Genomic DNA, 17,843 nt, shown 5'->3' with positions numbered 1-17,843 from the left:
TTAGAGATGGACCCAGAACTTGGTTTCTCAATCACACTTTCCTCTTCAGGGGTATTACTGAACAGTGTTGACAGCAGGGCTGGGAGCACAGAGGCTCTGGGATTTGGAGGTCGGAAGGTCTGATCTAAAGGGGGTAGGGAGGGAATGATAGGGGCTGAGCTGACGGTTACTACATGCCGATTGCTCGCTGACGTGCAATCTCCTGTGTTCTCACAGCACTGCTCCTAGTCTGACGCGACTCTGGGAGGGAAGTGACCTAAGTTCTCACAGTTAGTGAAACTGACCTTCAAAACCAATGTTGTGTCACTACAAGAAGGTTATTGTTTTTAATGGGAAGCTGGCCTATATGCTCAGCAGAGCCCTTATTAGCTATTCTGAGAGGCAAACCCCAATATCCCATCTACAGAAAGAAAGCAATTGCTCCTGCCTTTCCTGGTAATAAGAAGATACAATGAAACAATATTTATGAAAAGTGTCCAGAAAATGGTGTCAAGCTCCTTATTCTCTCCCTCCCTCCATCTCCTCCTTCCTAACCCTTTGCCTGCATCATTAGGTCTGAAAGGACTCTGTGAATTGCACAGAAGCTTTCATTTATTCAACAAGCATCTACATAGCGCTCACTATATGCCAGCTACCAACAGAGCAGTGGACAAAACTTTAAAAAGAAGCCTCAAACCCTGCCCTCTGGGAGCTTATATTCTCCTTGGATAGAGGAACACTAAGTTATTCTAGGAAGAAACTTTTCTAGTGTGCTGAAAGTCAGTGGGCACTATGGAGAGAGAGAAAGCAGGGAGAAGGAGGAAGAGAGAATCCTGTGCAATTGTATGTAAGCTCCTCTGCTCCGCTCCTTCCTGTCATTGTCAGTGTGAATCATCTGGCGAGCACAGATAATTTAGTATCTGTAAACCCCAGAGGACCCCGCATTGATAAACTGTGATGCTGCAAAAACAAACCACAGCTATTCCTACATCAACTAAAAGGCATGAGGGCTGTGGAAGGAGGAGTCACTGGGCTTCCTGCATTGCCTCTGTGCTTTGGACAGTGGTGTGAGGTGCCAATGCATAGCGAAAGCTTGGAGGAAGCGGCATTATCAAAGATCTGCAGAGAGCACCCTCTCTATATTGCCCACGAAGGATAAAATATCTGTGAAGAAAGTGTTGGGACTCTTAAGAGTATCCCACATCTGCTATGCAAATCGAAATTGTGAAATGGACAATGTGGTTCCTTTGTGGCCAAGATAGCACAAAACTTTGCAAAATGTTAATCAAGAAGAGAAAAAATGCAAACCAGGAATGTGAATTCTGGGACAGGGTAAACAGGCGTTAATCCTGCACCATAGTCAGAGGAAGAAGCACACTAATGCAGAACCGGTGATTCAGGACCATGGACATGCCCCCACCCACATCAAACACAACCCGGAGGGGCAGACACAGACACGGAGCTGTGCATGGGTGTTTCCATTGGCAGCGGTGGCTGCTCCTGTGCATGTGGCTTTAAAAAAAAAAAAAAAATATATATATATATATATATATATATATATATATATATATATATATATATATATTATTGATTTTTTACAGAGAGGAAGGGAGAGGGAGAGTAAGAAACATCGATGAGAAAGAAACATTGATCAGCTGCCTCCTGCACACTTTCTACTGGGGATGTGCTTGCAATCAAGGTACATGCCCTTGACCAGAACTGAACCTGGAACCAGTCGCAGGCTGATGCTCTATCCACTGAGCCAAAACGGCTAGGGCATATGTGGCTTTGAAAAAAGTAGAGTATGACACAGGCTGCACATGCTTTGCCGGAATCCCTGGGCCCTGAACTCTCTACTCTGAAGGGTTTTACTGTCCCTGAAACCTTACTACCTATGCAGAGGCCCTTTCTCACAGGCATGGATGGGTGTTCTGCCTGCTCGCAGGGCAAGTTCACAGTCCTACTGTGTCAACGACCCTGTAAGTAGCATTCAACCAGGGATGGAGGTGGTAGATTCACAGGCTGCTTTCCAGAGCTGCAGAGGGCATAGTCTACCCTCGCTCCTCAATAGGATGGGCTCTGGCTGCCCATAACAGTAACTGGCTTCAGAAGAGACCCCTGATGCTTCCCTCACTTCCACGCCTCCCTTTCTCCTTCCCCTGTCTGAGATCCCTCGGGCAACACTAGCTGAAGGACATTGCGTGAAGGACACTGGGTGAAGCCTGGCGTTCCCTGTGGAGGGAAGAGTGCTGATGTCAGAGATTGGCTTCCAAACAGCTGTGTGACCCTGACCTTCCTTTGTTCATCATTTAAAGTCAAGAGGGTATAAATTTGCTTGGCCTATCTACAAATCTGCCTGAGGAAATTTCAATCTCTAATGAGTATTAAAGTCATTATAAACATGGTGTCAAAAGCGATGTGTTTTTATTATTTTAGTTAAAAAGAATATGCAGAAGATCAAATCTCTTTGGAAGTGCCTTTGAGATTAAAAGTAACCTAGAGCAGAATCCAGGAGGGAGGGGCTGGGAGATCCAAGGTCGGGTTCTTTGTACCATACATGGTGTTGGTACTTCCCAAATCCTAAGGACAGGGAATACACCCTCTTCATTCTTTTATTTCTGGAACATAGCTAGTGCCAAGCACACAGTAGGTATTCAATCTCTATTTGTTAAGTGGATGTTTATGAATCTACCTGTGACCTTGAACTAGTTAACTAACCTCTTTGAATTCTTACTCAGCTCTAACATTTTAGGATGTTAAAGGCCATATACTGGCCACTGTATTGTTTTGAGAAAACAAAACTGCAGCTAGTGAGGACAAATAAACATGCAGGCGGCTGTGTTAGCCAAAGGCCGGTGCTGGTGGCATTGGGAAGGGATTGTTTTATTTTTCTTGGTAAGAAACAGACGTCACAGTAGAACCAGCGGAAGGAGGACAAAGAAGACAGTCGTGGTGTGGACCTATGACACCCTCAACTCTGCTCTCTTCAAAATACTAAGGTGATAAAAGGAAACACTATCTTAGGATGTGTAGAAAAGTTCCTCTTAAGAGGTGGCCTGGATTGTAGGAAGGTGCCAGATGAGAACCATGGGATAAAGCCAAATCCTCCAGAGCCTGGCTATCTATTTCAGAAAAAGATGGAAGGGTCTTTGCCCGAGAGAGGAGAGAGAATTTGGAATTCCTACAGGGAGGGAAGCTGTGGCAGGATTGTGAAGGGAGAGGATAAGGGGTGGAGCAAAGAGCTGAGAGCAGGTGAGAAGGTTAATTGCTGGGCACTGTAGGATGTGGCCAGTCTCCCTGTCCAACCAGCTCAGTCCCATCAAGGTGCTAAATGGTATCATGGGGTATCTTAGAGAAACTGGTGGATAGACTGAGTTTTAAATCTGAGGTTAAAGAGGCAAAGCTGGGATAGAAAAGGCGACAAGAGCCAGAACAGAAAGCAAGTCTTTTAAAAAGAGCTTTGCACAAATTCCTCCCTCCCTCTGTTTTCCATCTTCCCAATCATCAGTTATTCCATGAGCTCAAAAAGCCTTTTTAATCCTAGGATACCCAGGCTCTCACTCCTTCCCAAATGTGTCCTCTTCTTCAGGTTGCCTGATGATGTCTTATCCACATTCTCACACCTACAGCCCAGCCCAGGAGAGGCCAGGGATCACCTCCTCCTGTACCCTCTCTTCTCCCCAGCTGGCCTTTCCTAAGGGTGGCAGTTGGCTCTGGAGAAAGATGAGACCAATGTGAATCCCATCATGAATGAGGTGGCCTTGGACAATTTCCTCCTCTGTGACAATGGGAATAATTATAATACTTACCTCTTAGGCTTACTGGGCCCTAACCATATCCAGAGCACTAGTCACATCCCTTCCAAATGTTACTCTCTTAACGCACCCTACCTCCTTCCCTCCCTCCCTTTTTATAAAACTTGTAAGATCTTGGAGGGGATTTCATTGCCATACTTGTCCACACCTTGATTTTCCCTTAACTGCCCCAGGGACGTGTATATCAGTGCACTTCGTAGCGAGAAATCGGGAGATGGATAAAATCCACCCTGATGTGTGAGACCCAGGAGGGGAGCCTGGAAGTGGCTCTGGGCTTCCCACACAGGCAGCAGGGCGAGCCCAGCCAGAGGGCCCTCCGTACCTTTCAACTGCGCTGGGTGGCGACACTGGAAGGAGCATTTGCTGCCAAAGGTGGTGCCCTCGAGACAGGAAAAGGAGGCAGCGTAGACGTGATGTTGGTCCGGGACGCCACAGTCCACGGGCTCACACGCCACTTGCTTGTTCCACTTGCCCTCGGTGCAGGTCACTGTGACGCTGGGTCTCTTCTAGAAGGCAGAGGCAGACACAGTGAGTGGCGGCTGAGGGTATCCCAGGTATGGGGACACACCCTTCTCCCCAGGCAACAGCTCAGAGCCTTGTCAATCACCCCATGTTTACTGAACATCTACTATGTAGCAGCACTATTTTAAATGCTGGAGACCCAGCAGGGAGCATCTTTAGCACCCGGTCAGCCTCTCCAGATGGAGAGGAGCTGCGGGCCCAGTGCCTGCACACACCTGGCTCTTGATCAGTTCGTCGTCCCTCCGTATCTGGAGCATGTAGCCTGTCTGGCAGCTCACAGTGCACTGGGCACCGTGATAGCGATCACTACTGGAGCAGTTGAGAGCGGCGTTCTCCACGGCCAGCTCCGGACAGTCGGTGGCCTCACATGCGAAGTGCACACAGCTGGAGAGGGAAGAAACCAGAAGGTCAGAGGGAGCTTCCCTGCGGGACCTGGGCACTGCAGCTGCAAGATAAGGGCTCATAGCCTCCTTCTCTAAAATGTCAGGAGGCTGAGCCTGGCTGTGGAGAGGAAGTGATGGAGGGGAGGAAGGAGCTGGCCTAGGTGAGGAAGACTCTGGAAGCAGTGGTCACGAATGGAAACAGACAAACCGGGGTTCAAATCCTTGAGCTTTATGTTATTATGCTTCAAACCATGCAGAGCCTCAGTTTTCCCATCTATGAAATGGGGATCATTTCAGTATAGCAAGTATTTACTGTGTTTATTTGCCAGACACCAAGTTGAACGGAAGCCTCTTTGTATCTTACTAGAGGCCTGATGCATGAAAATTCATGCACTGAAGGGGGGGTCCCTCAGCTCAGCCTGCTCCTTCTTACAGTCTGGGAGCCCTCAGGGCAGGAGGCGACCAGGTGATCAGGGGAAGGCAACACCCCCATCACATCTCTGCTGCTGCCACTGCTGGCAGTGCAAGCCTCAGCTGGCCCTGGTTACCTGAGCCTCGGGTGGCCCTGGGCAGCTGCAAAGCTGCCATCCAAGGCTTGTCTGTACCTCGGGCCGGCCTTGGGTGGTTGGGGGCTGAGGGCGGGTCTGGCCGCACCAAGCACCTGTCACCATGCGGTGAGGCTGAAAGAACTGGGGCACTCCAGCAGAGTTGAGGGGACTGGGTGCTGCCCTCTTTGTGACAGTGATGGTCAATTTGCATATTCCCTCTTTATTAGATAGGATGGTAGTACTGACTCCCAAGGGTCGTTGTAAGAACTAGATTCTATGGTTCAGGGTGACTACTCACCACCACACTCCCTCCCCTGCTCAGAAGAGTGGTGAGAAAAAAGTGGGGTGTGGGAGGGGAGAAGGTAAAGTCTCCAAAGAACATGACCAGAATTCATCTCTTTTGTTCAAATTCACTTTTTGAAACACCTGGGGAAGGGCAAGTATCTGACTTAGGTGTCTGTCAGTCCCCACATTAAAGTGGGCTCTGCACTCTCCACAGAACCCCCCTAGGAAAAAAACTGGAAAGAATGGCAGGGCTAGTGGGATTCCTGAAACTTGCTGACAGGTTCCGACTCCCCACTCTCTTCCCTGCTACTGGCAGCCTCAGCCTTGTGCCACGAGGAGACCTGGAAGAACCTGGAACTGTGAAGTCAACACAAGGGCTTCAACACCAAACAGTGCATCTGCTCGCGTTGTGTAAGGGCTGGGGAAAGAGCCACGTGGCTCCAGTTCAATTAGATTCACTCAGGGAGCCACCAGCTTCCAAGTGGGGCTTCCACCTCCGCCTCACAGATCGTACTCTCCCTGCACTCCTAGCACTTCCCTGGCTGATGATGGCCCGGGCTGCTGGGAGCCCTATTGAGAGACAAAGGCTTATCTGGGTTGTGGGGGCCATTAAGGAACCAGCGGTGCCCTCCTCAATCCCGGGCACATTAATATTCTTTGCAAGAAAAGAATAAGATGGAAAACTTGATTTTCTAGAATAAAAGAGCACAGGGTTTAGCAAGTGGGCAAATGGGCAAATCTGGGCTCTAGCCCCAATTCTGCCGTTACGATCAGTTGTCTGACCTTGGAAAGGTCATAACACCCCCTGAGCCTCAACTTCCTCCTCTGTAAAATGGAGTTCATAAAATGTTTTCTCTCTCAAGATTGTCAGCAGGGTGACCTGTGAGCCATTCATTCGTCTATGCAGCAGACCCACCCAGACACTGTTCCACATGGGGAGACAGCAACGGAGGGGACAGGCCAGACTCCTGTCACCTGGGTGTCTCAGAAAGGAGACCACGTGTCAAAGAACAGTAATACACAAGCCTGTTGTAGACGGTGATGCCTGCAGTAAGGTCCCTGAAACAAGGCAAAATTATAGAGGGTGACTATGGTGGTGGGGAGGGGCAGGACAGGGCAGGACACTTTGTATAGAGGGGTCAAGGGCAGCCTGCATGAGGAGCGAACATCTGAACTAAGACCTGGATGGATTGAAGGGATCAGCCACACACAGGTTTGGGACAGAGGAATCCCAGGCAGAGAAGAGGGTCTGTGCCAAGGTCCAGGATAGGGTGGAACTAACTCATCATGTGGTCGAATAGAAAGGCCAATGCATGGAAATGCTTTGGAAACTCCGGCTCCCTGAGAAAGTGGTTTCTGTACTCGGGCTCTTTCTGCTCTAGAAGGAAAACAGTCGCTGAGGTGCTCAGCCACAGAGGTTCCGTGGTCAGATGAGAAAGGTGGTATTGTATTAAGGAGACCAGGTTGCTTTGTTCATTGCAGGCCTCAGAACGTTGAATGTTCTTAAATCACACTGTGGGTTTCCAGGAGGGGCGAAGGTGCGCACGACTTTCCAAACGCTGATTACCTTTCTTCATGGGACATGCCTTAGGACTAGTGGCTTCCAGAACATGCTCGGGGGTGAGGCAGCACCCCTTTTGCAGCATATCTGTCTGCAACTGGTTTGTAGGCTTGAAGAAGGAAGAAAAGGGGAAGAGAAGTAATATGCACTAGGAATCAGCCTCTGTGTTTCATCGACATCATCTTGTTTGCATTCTCACGGTGACTCCTTGAGGTGGTATTTTCATTCTATCTTCCAGAAGAGGGGAGTGAAGAGAATTTAAATTGCTCGTCCAAACGTACTCTGTGTAGACAGGATTCATGTGGGTCTGTCTGTCTGTCCCCAAAGCCCCTGACCCTCCCTCTTTCCAGTGAGCTGGAAAGGGTTATGGGAACACATTGCCCAAAAATGACAAACATGACCCCAACTGTCCCTCCCAAATAATTTACTTCACGACACAGCCTGTCATTTCTGAAACACAAAAACAAAAATTAAAACAAGGGAAACAAAACAAAAGGAAAGCCTCTGGCTTCATTAAAAAAAAAAAAATTAAAAAAATGGGCGAACAATTTAATACCCATGATGAATGGTCAATAAAAATAATTTAAAAAGAAAAAAGAAAGATACTTCCCAGAAGGGAGGAATGTGGTGGATGGGAGGGGTGGGGAAGGAGTACTGGTAATATATGGATGAAACGCTCACATCTGGGAAAAGTGGGGGAACTCCCCCTGGTCCCAGATGCAGAGAGAATCAGATACTTATGAGTTTTCTTATCTATATTCTCACTCGTTTATTTATAGACTCAAGTTCCATGTGGAGGTTAAACCTTAGGTGATCTCACAGCCAAGCCCCCAGCTGCCCCCACCACCACTTGAAATGGCTCCGATTAGCATAACAGGGGACACTTGGGTCTCCTGCAGCCAGGACAGAAGTTAAAGGGTTGCGAGGGCTCCTCTCCTGGCTCTGTGCCCTTAATTCCTGGCTTGACCCCTGTGCCCTGCCACTTAGCTGCAATCATGCCATGGGGAGGTTATGGGAGATAATAACAGCAGGTTGTTTATAGAGCATTGTGGGTTGCTCATATGGGGACAGCAAAACAAAAACAAAGCAAAACAAAACAAACAACACAACAGCATGCTCGACCCTGGAGGAAGTGAAGGGAGAGGCTCTGGGCACCACGGCTGCAGGGACATGTGGGCAGCGAGACTGAGAGACTGATGCAGTTCCCATGGCAGGAGGCTGAGGGCCAGATCCTAGAATTCTGGAAGCCAGTGATGTGGTGGGACAGAGCAGAGATTCTGTGTGGACAAGGTGAGTTGGTGTGCCTAGTGGAGGGCACACGCCAGCCCAGGCTGCCTGCGGGACCGAGGCCTGTGCCTAGCTAATGGCTGGAGGGACAGCAGTGTTAAAACCTCTGAGGAAGGGGAAAGATCTCTGTCCTGGATCCAGAAAATTGGATTCAAATGCCAGTTCTGCCCCAGCTGTCTGGGTGACTTTGGGTCACTCACTTCTCTTGCCTGGACCGTACGTATCCCATTCTCAGATGAGAGAGCAGAACCAGGGAAGCTCTTAGAGTTCCAGCTGTCAGGGGTCACAGTTTTATGAGGGAAAAACAACAGAGGTGTGTCACTGCGAAGCCCTTGGAAGGGGAGAGTAGACTTGATCTCAGAGATTGACAAGGACTTGGATTAGAAGAGCAGGATCTGATGGACACAGATGGGTGAAGCTGGACAGCATTCCGGAGAAGTCAAGGAGTCCCCAGCACAGTGGGGATGCACACACATCGGGCATTGCACTTCCGTGTGCAGGGGTATCCCTCAGACCAGCGACCCGGCAGGTGTTCAGAGAGGTGCTGAGAAGTTGGTTGAGCCTGTGGACAGCAACCTGAGGCCTGTGGTCTCCACATGGGCAGCTTCATTCTGGGCTCCAAATTTTACATATGGATTCCTACACATCCCCCTGGGAGGACATTTCCCACATGCGCTCCTATCAGCGCACAGCTCCGAGGAACTTGGCTACAGCCTGTGGGCGCCCACCACCCGCTCCGACCGCCAATCCACCCTGGATGGAAGGAGCTCATATGAATGCAGGAAAAATGCCTTTCCTTTTGAAGCTGACCTTCTAAAAGTTAGTTCTCTCTCCAACTGCCTCTCCCCGATGGGCTGGCATGGAGACTGTGGGAAGTTTGAGGTAGAGGAGGAAAATGGAAAAAAAAAAAAAATGAAAAAAAAAGGAGGGGGGGGCAGAAGAAGGGAATGAATGAAGGAAAATGGAAGAGAGGGAGGGAAGGAGGTAGGCAGAGATGGAGAAGGGAAAGGAGGAAGGGAAGAAAGTTATTTGTCTACATAGATGACCCACTGAATTTTATAATAAACTGCTCAATCTCTATTTAGCACCATAAGATAGATAGAGGCAGTGTGTATGTGTGTATGTGTGTGTGTATGTGTGTGTGTATGTGTGTGTGTGTGCGAGAGAGAGAGAGAGAGAGAGAGAGAGAGAGAGAGAGGGAAAGAGGAGCTTGAATTCATGATTGTTGCTTTTCTCGTTGTAAAAGCCTCTGAACTCCCCCACCACGATTGCTATGCAACCTCCCATCTTTCCCCCTTCCCCTAACTCTGTGTGGAGCCAGGGTTTGGCCAGAAATCCACAACTGGACCTCTCATTTGAAACACAATCCTGTTTTCTTGGACCCTGTGTTTATTCCTAGGACTGCAGGGGGACTGGGGACGACCCGGAGTATCAGTCAGAACACAGCACCTGAATCGATGTGGAGTATGATGCTGCTCATGGCAGCCCACTAGGTATCACGCTGCTCTCAAAGGAAGAGAAAGCAAATGAGGAGGGAAAGGGGGAGAGGAGAAGAGGGAGGGAGATCGAGAGGAGGGGGGCAAGGAGAGAAAGAAAGAAAGAATAAATGGGGAGGGAGAAGGGGGAGGGATGGTAGGGTGGATGTGGGGAGAAGGGGGGGGGGAGGAGATGGGAGAGTAGAAACAGCACCTTTCACTCCCGGGGAGGGCCTGGAGTGAAGTGGGATGTGTCTACCACAAGCTGAAATCTATAAAAACTGATGCTGTTTACCTTGGTGCTTTGAGAATGCAGTTAACCACCCCGTGGCTTTTTCCAGTTGTTGCTTATTTTTCTTTTCTTTCCTCCTCGTTTGTTTGTTTGAACACATTTGCACATTTACACAGTCCTGCCTGTCCTCCCCCACCCCAGCCAGGCATTCAGGAGGGCCCTGCATCCCCAAGGCCTCAGTCCTGGGCGCTCTGCCTGCCCCAGCCAGGTCCCAACCCGGGCCCAGCCCACAGAGGCCTCAGAACTGTGTCCTCAGCTCTTGACTGGCTCACTGACTAAATGCTCGCAGGTGAGCAGCTGTGAAAAGTCCTCTTCTCTCCCAGACAGATGTTCCTGGCTCCGGTGGGCAGAGCATGGTTTTTAGAGGCAGACAAAGCAGGGTTTGGCCTCTGACTGCCTGGATGGCCTTGATTCCCTCACTGCGTCCACACCTCCCAGAACAGAGGTAATAATGAAATAAGATACTATAATCATCAATGTCAGTCCCTTCCTCTTCCCTCTCCTCGCTCCCAGCTCTTGGGAACCACAGACTTTTAGAACTGGAAAGAACCGCAGAGAACATCCAACCCATTTTCATTTTGCAGACATGGAAACGGAGGCCTAGAGAGAAGGGGTGACTGGGTGAGGGTCACATAACCAGACAGAGGCAGGACGACACTTTGTCCCAGGTCCATGTTCCTCCACAAGTCAGAGGATCCAACAGGCACTTATCAGCTGACTAGTTTCTCAGGTTAAACTCTCCCTGCTGTTTACTTGGGGCACAGGACCTGCCAACCAAGAACTCGAAGTCCTCGGTGCCGGCCTCCGTGCACTTGCGGACGGATCGGTGTCTGGGTGATGACGGAAAGCATTGTGGCCGAGTGGATGGATTTGCATTTTCCATCCGCAATGTTTCTCTGGGTTCTGAGAATTAACTTATTTTTATAGTCCGGGGAGCCGGGGAGGACAAAGCCCTCTCAGGGTGAAATGTAACAATGAGTGATATTTAAGGAGCTCTTTGGCCTCCAAAGGATTGCAACAGACTTTGCACAACAGAGGACAGAGACAGTGGGTGCAGAGTAATGTGGGTGTTGCAACCACCTTTTGTGTCCTCTGCAGCAGCAGGGCCGTGAGAAAGGCCCAGGTCGCTCTCCCACCCCTAGTTCCGCTCCTCGCTCCCAGGTACACCCGGCAGGGCTGCCTCTCCCTTCAGAGGGCCTCACTCTGGGAGAGCCTACTGAGACCCCAACTCCTTCTCCTGCTGGATCTCATTAAACAAACATGAGTGATGCTGTGTGATTCTAGACCAGTCCTTCCCCTCTTGGGGCCCTGGGATTCTAGACAGTACAGAAGTGGGGACACCTCTGCATGCTAGATCATCTCCGAGGCTTCTTCCACCCTCCTCTGAGGATTCTATGCAGGATTCTGGGCTGAAAAGCACTACTGTCACAGGAAGATAAATGTCCTTTACTAACGCATTAGCTTTGCACAGTGCCTAGCAATATGCAAGAACACCTTCACCTACAGCACACTGTTTAACTCTCACGACCACCCTATGGGGTAGATGTTATCACCCATTTACTCCAAAACAGAACACTGTGACTTAGAAAAGAAAAGCAACTTGTATGAGGACATACAGTCAGGAAGGGATAGATTCAGATCCAGGAAGAAGATCACCCAAAGATGTCCAGGAAACACCTTCCCCTCTTAGCCCTAAACCAAGTTCAAGAATAGACGCCAAGTCAAAGGCACCGAGGGGATGATGTTATGCAGCTCAAAGACAGGCTCCTAGACCACGGGGGTGAGGGGGCGAAGGTGCAGGGGGAGGGGGAATCTCAGGAGCTGGGCTTAGAGAAGACAGAGATTTCACCCGTCACTGAAAATACGCAGCGAACTGGGATGAGACAAATAACAGTCCTCCTCTCTCCTCCTAAATTTCAGAGAGTTATGCTTCCCGTCTGTGCCACTCAGGAAGCAGGATATTCCAGCACTCAGAGCTGAAGGCCAGCAGACCCACCACCCTCTCTCTGTTCAAATGAGGATGCTGAGGCCCAGAGAGAGAAAGCAATGTCCCAGGGTCCCCCTGCAAGCCACTGGGACTGCATGCCAGCAAAAGAGGCCCTTTTCCCACCACTCAGCCCTGCAGACCTCCCCACCCCTGGACGGCAGGCCCAGAGGCAGTGCTGCCCAGAGCCCAGGAGATGGAGGAGGAGGTGCCCAGATATTTTTATGGCAATTCACATGACCACCGCATTTCAGAATTCCTCCATCTCCACTTGGCTACTCAATGGCGGGGTGGGCAGACCCAGTGCCTTACCTCTGTTCTGCAGAGCTGTAGGTCTCCCCTCTCTGGCAGCTGCTCACGGTGACGGGGTCAAAGCCGTCGAAGGAGCGGAGGGCCACCCCCGAGATGGCGAGCAGGGGTGAGCTGAAGCTCACTCGCACCGCCTGGCTGTGGTAGAAGGGCTGGCTGAGGTCATGGACCACAGGGATAATCAGGGGATTGTTCCTGCAGCTCAGGACGTGGAGGCCTGTCAGGGGAGACAGAGGGCCGGGGGGCCAGGCTCATTACTCAAGGCCAGTCACGCCCTTCCCAACCGGCCCTTCCCCAAGCCCCCAGACCCTTTCATGTCCCTGCACAAAAGCACCATTGGGTGGCCGGTGGGGATTTTGAGTTTGATTGAAAGTTTCTTTGTCTGCCTTTTTCTCTTGGTTCCAAATCTTTCCAACCCCCTTGCCTCCCTGCCCCCTAAGCCTTCCCCTCACCTAGCGCCCATGGCCCTCTCCTCCCCCAAAGGGCCACCCCTCCACCCAGACTCCCCCACCTCCCACATTGCACTGGGGCCTGCTGGTTGGAACTGCCAGTGTTCAGGCTGCCTTCCCAGAAACAATTTCACCGCTACAGGCCATTGCGGTGGTACGAGGAAAGGGCCTCTGTAACCATCCCGTGGACAGGGGACTGAGAACCCTGGGCAGGAAGTGGCCTTCCAGAGGGCCACAGAGCAGCCAGCGACATACAGACCAAGTAGCATGCAAGCTTCCCTCACTCCAGAGCCCTCAAAAGAACCAGGAGCAGTTCCTCAGGTTCAGGAGGGAAGGCAGAGTGGCAAGGAGAAGAGCAGGGGGAAGGGTAGGCAGAGGGGCAGGGAGAGGAGCAGGCGGAGGGGCAGGGAGAGGGGCAGGCAGAGGTGTGCATCCAGAAGGAGAGGGGAGCAATGGGCGGGAGGTGGTGGGTGAAACAAAGTGGCTTTGGCATTGGTGGAACTTGGTTCAAGTATTGCTTTAGCCACTTCCTTATTATGTGACTCCAATAAACGCCACCACTCAGTTTCAGTATCTAGAAAATGGGATGATCCCAGCCACGCCGGTAAGGCCTGCTAGTTGGGGGCATGAAGCCTCCCCCTGTTTGGTGTCCGTTCTTTCAGAGCTGGGAAGCATCTGAAGGGGAACTCAGGGTGCTGAGGATGGGAGATGGGCTGGTGGGAGGGACAGTGGCAAGTGGAAGTCCCCGCCTCAGGTAGTAGTTATGTAGGAGCTCCATGGGAACCGGACCTGCCCGGCTCCGCTGAAACCCTCTGCTCAGAGCCTGGCTGTGGTGCGCTCTGCCAGGACAGCTATGAAAATATTTGCTTCCCACTTAAGGAAATTTACCAGGAATCCAGATAAGTCCAGAGGGGTTTTCTTTCTCTTCCTTATTAGGATGTTCCCCCTTGCCTTTGAAACTAACTAAATAAGTAAACATCAACACAAAACCAAAAAGCCTTAGCTGCTCCCTGGGCTGCTGCTTGACCCCGGAATGACCCATCGCCGGCTTGCAATCTGGGGGTCTTTGAAATGAGCTCCCTCTGGAGTGTGTGTTATGGCTTTGATGCCTGGACTGTGGTGCTGGCCCAGGATTCCACCCATCGGGATGGCTGTTTCGGAAACATGGAAGCAGGTAACAGCACTTCCTGGGGCAGGCGGTGTGCTAGGCATGGGCCACCGCAGTCTGAAGCCTCACTTATTTCCCAGGTCGCTCTGACTGTACAATGGCATTATTGTCCCAGAGCTCTTAATGAGGCACACGGAGGTGGAGAAAACAGCTCCCGTTTTCCAGGCGCCTGAGTGGCGGGACCGGATTCTAACCTTGCCCATCAGCTCTATGTCCATGGCTCCTATGGTATGCTGAGGCAGGTGGTACAAGTGCCAACTGCAGCCTGTGTTCTGGGGCAGCTGACTCCTCCCCTTTTGGACCTTTCCTGGTCTTACTCCTATGGAAAAGTCTGGAATTCACACTGGACACATGGCTGCAACTTGGGCTTCCTGAGTCTCAAGGTGCTGATGCGAACAGTGGGAAAGGGCCTTACTTAGGCTCCTGACTTTGGAGGACCAGCAGGGATGCTGAGTTACAGGAGGCTGGCAGAAGGCAGCCACTGGAGGGAGGATTTCCACACTGACCTCTCACCCTGAACCTGTCAGTCAGGCCTCTCTAGACCCACAAGCACACCCTGACTTGAAGGCAATGAGAATGCCCGGGAGAGAATGAAAAAGAGGAGAGGGGAGAGGGGAAGAAAGAGGCCTTCTCAGCCGACCCTCAGGACCACACTGGGCAAAGGTGAAATCAGGCACCCAGAGCCAGCCAGGCCTGAGGGGACATACTCACCTAGATCATGACTCTGCTCTTTGGTGTCAAGCAGCTGGACGCTGATGGTTTCCTGCTTTTGGTCCCCATAGTAGGTCCCATCTGTCACCAGGTGGACAATGACAGCTGCAGCAACCATTGGCTGAGAAAAGTATGCCTGAAATGCACATAACATCAGAGGGTCATGCATGCCCCTGTCCATGGAGGGGGGGCTGTCCCAGTGATAACCTCCTGTTTTAGGAACTGGATTACTCATTGTGGCTCTGTAATGGCAATGGAGGGGGCAGTGGAGCCTCCCAGTGAACAGCCCAGGCTCTCATATCAAAAACTCTGATCCGATCTCGGCTCTGCTCCCTCCGAGATGCATCCATCCATCAGTGCTTTTGACTGTGCCGCTCTGGGCCTGAGGTACCTCACCTCAAGTGGTGGATTAAATGAAGACCCATATCACAGTGTGGCTCAATGAGATGATGGGAGAAAAGTGTTTGGCACACACTAAAACCACACAAAGATGGTAGTGTTACTGTTTGTTATTCCTCCATGCTAACCTCTGTACTAGGCACTGAGGAAACAAAGCTAAATGGGACATGCTGTAGACTATGAGGTTCAACATAGGTCAATAACATGCAAATCAAAATTCAATGCAATTCACAGTCCTTAGGAGGATGGCACCATGTGACAAGTGCCATCAACAGCTGACCAACCAAACATGTATAGGACTAGAGGAGAGAGAATAGCCACTTTTCTCTTGGGGGGATCACTACAGACTTCAGGGAAGAGAAGGCAATTTTTAAAAGTCTTGAACAATGAATAGGAGGTTCCAGGCAGACAAAAGTATCCGAACTCTTCCAAGACATGAATGACCTGGGGTGGGGGTGGAGGGGTATTTTACAAGCAATTAAAGGATTCCATTTCCATAAGCATCCTACTGATCAGTGTTTTTCCCCCCTATCCTTACAGTGAGCATCCTCAATGGACAAACAATCCTAAGAAAGGGGTCACAGGAGGCAGAGCTTCCTGGGGCCTCTGGAGCATGTAGGGCTCTCCAAGCACTGGCTTACCCGGAGCCAGAATGTGGTCTGGGAGTAGGGGTAGGTGATGGTGCAAGGATACCAGGCGTGCTGGGAGATGCCTTCACTGAGATCAATCACCTTGGTCCGACACACCTGGGAAAAGAGAAAGAAACACAAGTGCTGTAAAGAGTAACAGAGATTGACTTAAATTTAAATTGATAAATCTTTGCTATCTATATATTTTGTCCTCTGCATTTGCAGGAAGAATCAGGGATGAAGAAACAGTCAAGAGTCTACCCCAGAAGCCCACATTCTCACGCATAGGAGGAAATCCTCAATGCCATTGATGGTAGGTAGAGTTGACAGAGTAATTCTATGGGAGCACAAATCCTAGAGGAGTTGATATTTGAGTTGGGTATGAACGGGGTAAGGGCATGGCAGGTAGAGGGAACAGATGCAGAGGCTCAGTCTCAGAGGACAGCAGACATCCAGAAGGGTTAATCTGTGTAAGCTGCCTGGTATTATCTGAGCTGGGAAAAGGGGCAGAAAAGACAGGCTGTGGGGTCTCATAGACTCTTGAACACCAAGCAGAGCACACTTAGAAATAAATCTGTAAACTTTGCTCAGGGCTACATTAACAACAGAGCAAGACTGCGATAGTATGAACATTTGCTTCCCCCTAAGAAAATCAGCTCTACCACTTCATATGTATATATGTAAACATATATCCACACATACACATGCATTCACTCTCAATGACAGATACACCAAATTTGTGTTAAAAGATACACAAAGGTACAGACCAGCAAAATTCTTCAAACTTAGGGGCTTTGTGTGTATCCAAATGTCACTTCATTCATTGGTTCATTCATACATTCAGATTAACATTTATGAGTCACTGCTTTTTGCCAAGCACTGTGAGATGAGAGGTTGGTAAGAGAGATGGCGAGGAGCTCAGAGTGGCAACATATGCAGATGTTCATTGAATAATTGCATAGACACACATAACTGTAAACTGCAGAGCAGGAAAGGGCTATGATGGAGAAGGACAGGAAGAGCTGAGCTGTTCTTGTGATTGGCCAGAACATGAGCAGGTCATCCAAAAATAGTGCTTTTCCCCTGAGCTATAAAGTGGCTCCTCTCTCCAAACCTCCCTGTGAATTTGTGTTTGTCATTCCACATCTGCAGATATCAGTCTGCTCATTTAAGAAGTAAGGCTGAGCTGAAGAGGATCAAGATATCCAAGGATGAAGGATATTCATTCTATCAATATCTACAGTAGCATCAGAGTGGAAATAGCTTGTCTGTTCATCTGTTAGGGAAGGGATGCATAAAATAACATATTTACATGATGGGATTCTATGAGCAAAAGTGTATTAAGAGGACTGAATGATATTCATATACAGGGATGATACAAACAATATTTAACACCTGCTTAGTATGGGTCCTGGCCAAGCAAAACGAAAGTCTCATTAGTGAGTTCACAAACATCAACTTGGAAAGATTACAAAAATATAACACTGAATAGATTAAAAAGAACAAGACCTAAGTGGGTAAGTACATTTTGATACCATTATAAAAATCACACAAAATAAGATTATACCCAGGGATTCATATAGATGACAACAGAAGAATTAAAAAATGGAGTAGAGAAGTTCTACACCAAATTCACTAATGAAAGGCAAGATAAAAATACTTGGCTACACTATAATCTATAATTGCAAACATTAATGCTTTTTAAAAAAAATAACTTTTTTGTCCTAGCTGGTTTGGTCCAGTGGATAGAGCGTCAGCCCGTGGACTGAAGGGTCCCAGGTTCGATTTCAGGCAGGGCACATGCCCAGGTTGCAGGCTCAATCCCCAGTAGGGGGTGTGCAGGAGGCAGCCAATCAGTGATTCTCTCTCATCAATGATGTTTCTACTTCCCTATCCCTCTTCCTTCCTCTCTAATCAATAATAAAAAAGGTTATAGCTTTAAAAAATATATAACCATTTTGTTTTGGAGTAAGAAAAATTGCAAAGGTAATACTGGGAGTTCCCTATACCCTTCATCTAATTTATCTCAACGTTAACATCTTCATCA

General features: G+C 49.5%; 1 protein-coding gene across 2 annotated transcripts in view; it reads right to left on the bottom strand.

The window, feature by feature from the left end:
* Positions 1-17,843, bottom strand: part of PAPPA (pappalysin 1) — a 214,836-nt gene that overhangs the window by 42,916 nt on the left and 154,077 nt on the right. For both annotated transcript variants that reach the window (XM_084898874.1, XM_084898873.1), the window contains 5 exons: positions 15,809-15,913; positions 14,769-14,904; positions 12,444-12,657; positions 4,532-4,700; positions 4,117-4,300 (listed from right to left, as the gene is read on the bottom strand). In XM_084898874.1, the coding sequence (XP_084755000.1) occupies positions 4,117-4,300; positions 4,532-4,700; positions 12,444-12,657; positions 14,769-14,904; positions 15,809-15,913 (808 nt within the window). The remainder of the gene's footprint in view (positions 1-4,116; positions 4,301-4,531; positions 4,701-12,443; positions 12,658-14,768; positions 14,905-15,808; positions 15,914-17,843) is intronic.

The sequence above is a fragment of the Pipistrellus hanaki genome, assembly GCF_964339955.1.
Source record: "Pipistrellus hanaki genome assembly, chromosome: 11".
NCBI lineage: Eukaryota > Metazoa > Chordata > Mammalia > Chiroptera > Vespertilionidae > Pipistrellus > Pipistrellus hanaki.
Note: the sequence above shows the minus strand (reverse complement) of the source record. Positions and strands in the feature narration are given on the sequence as shown.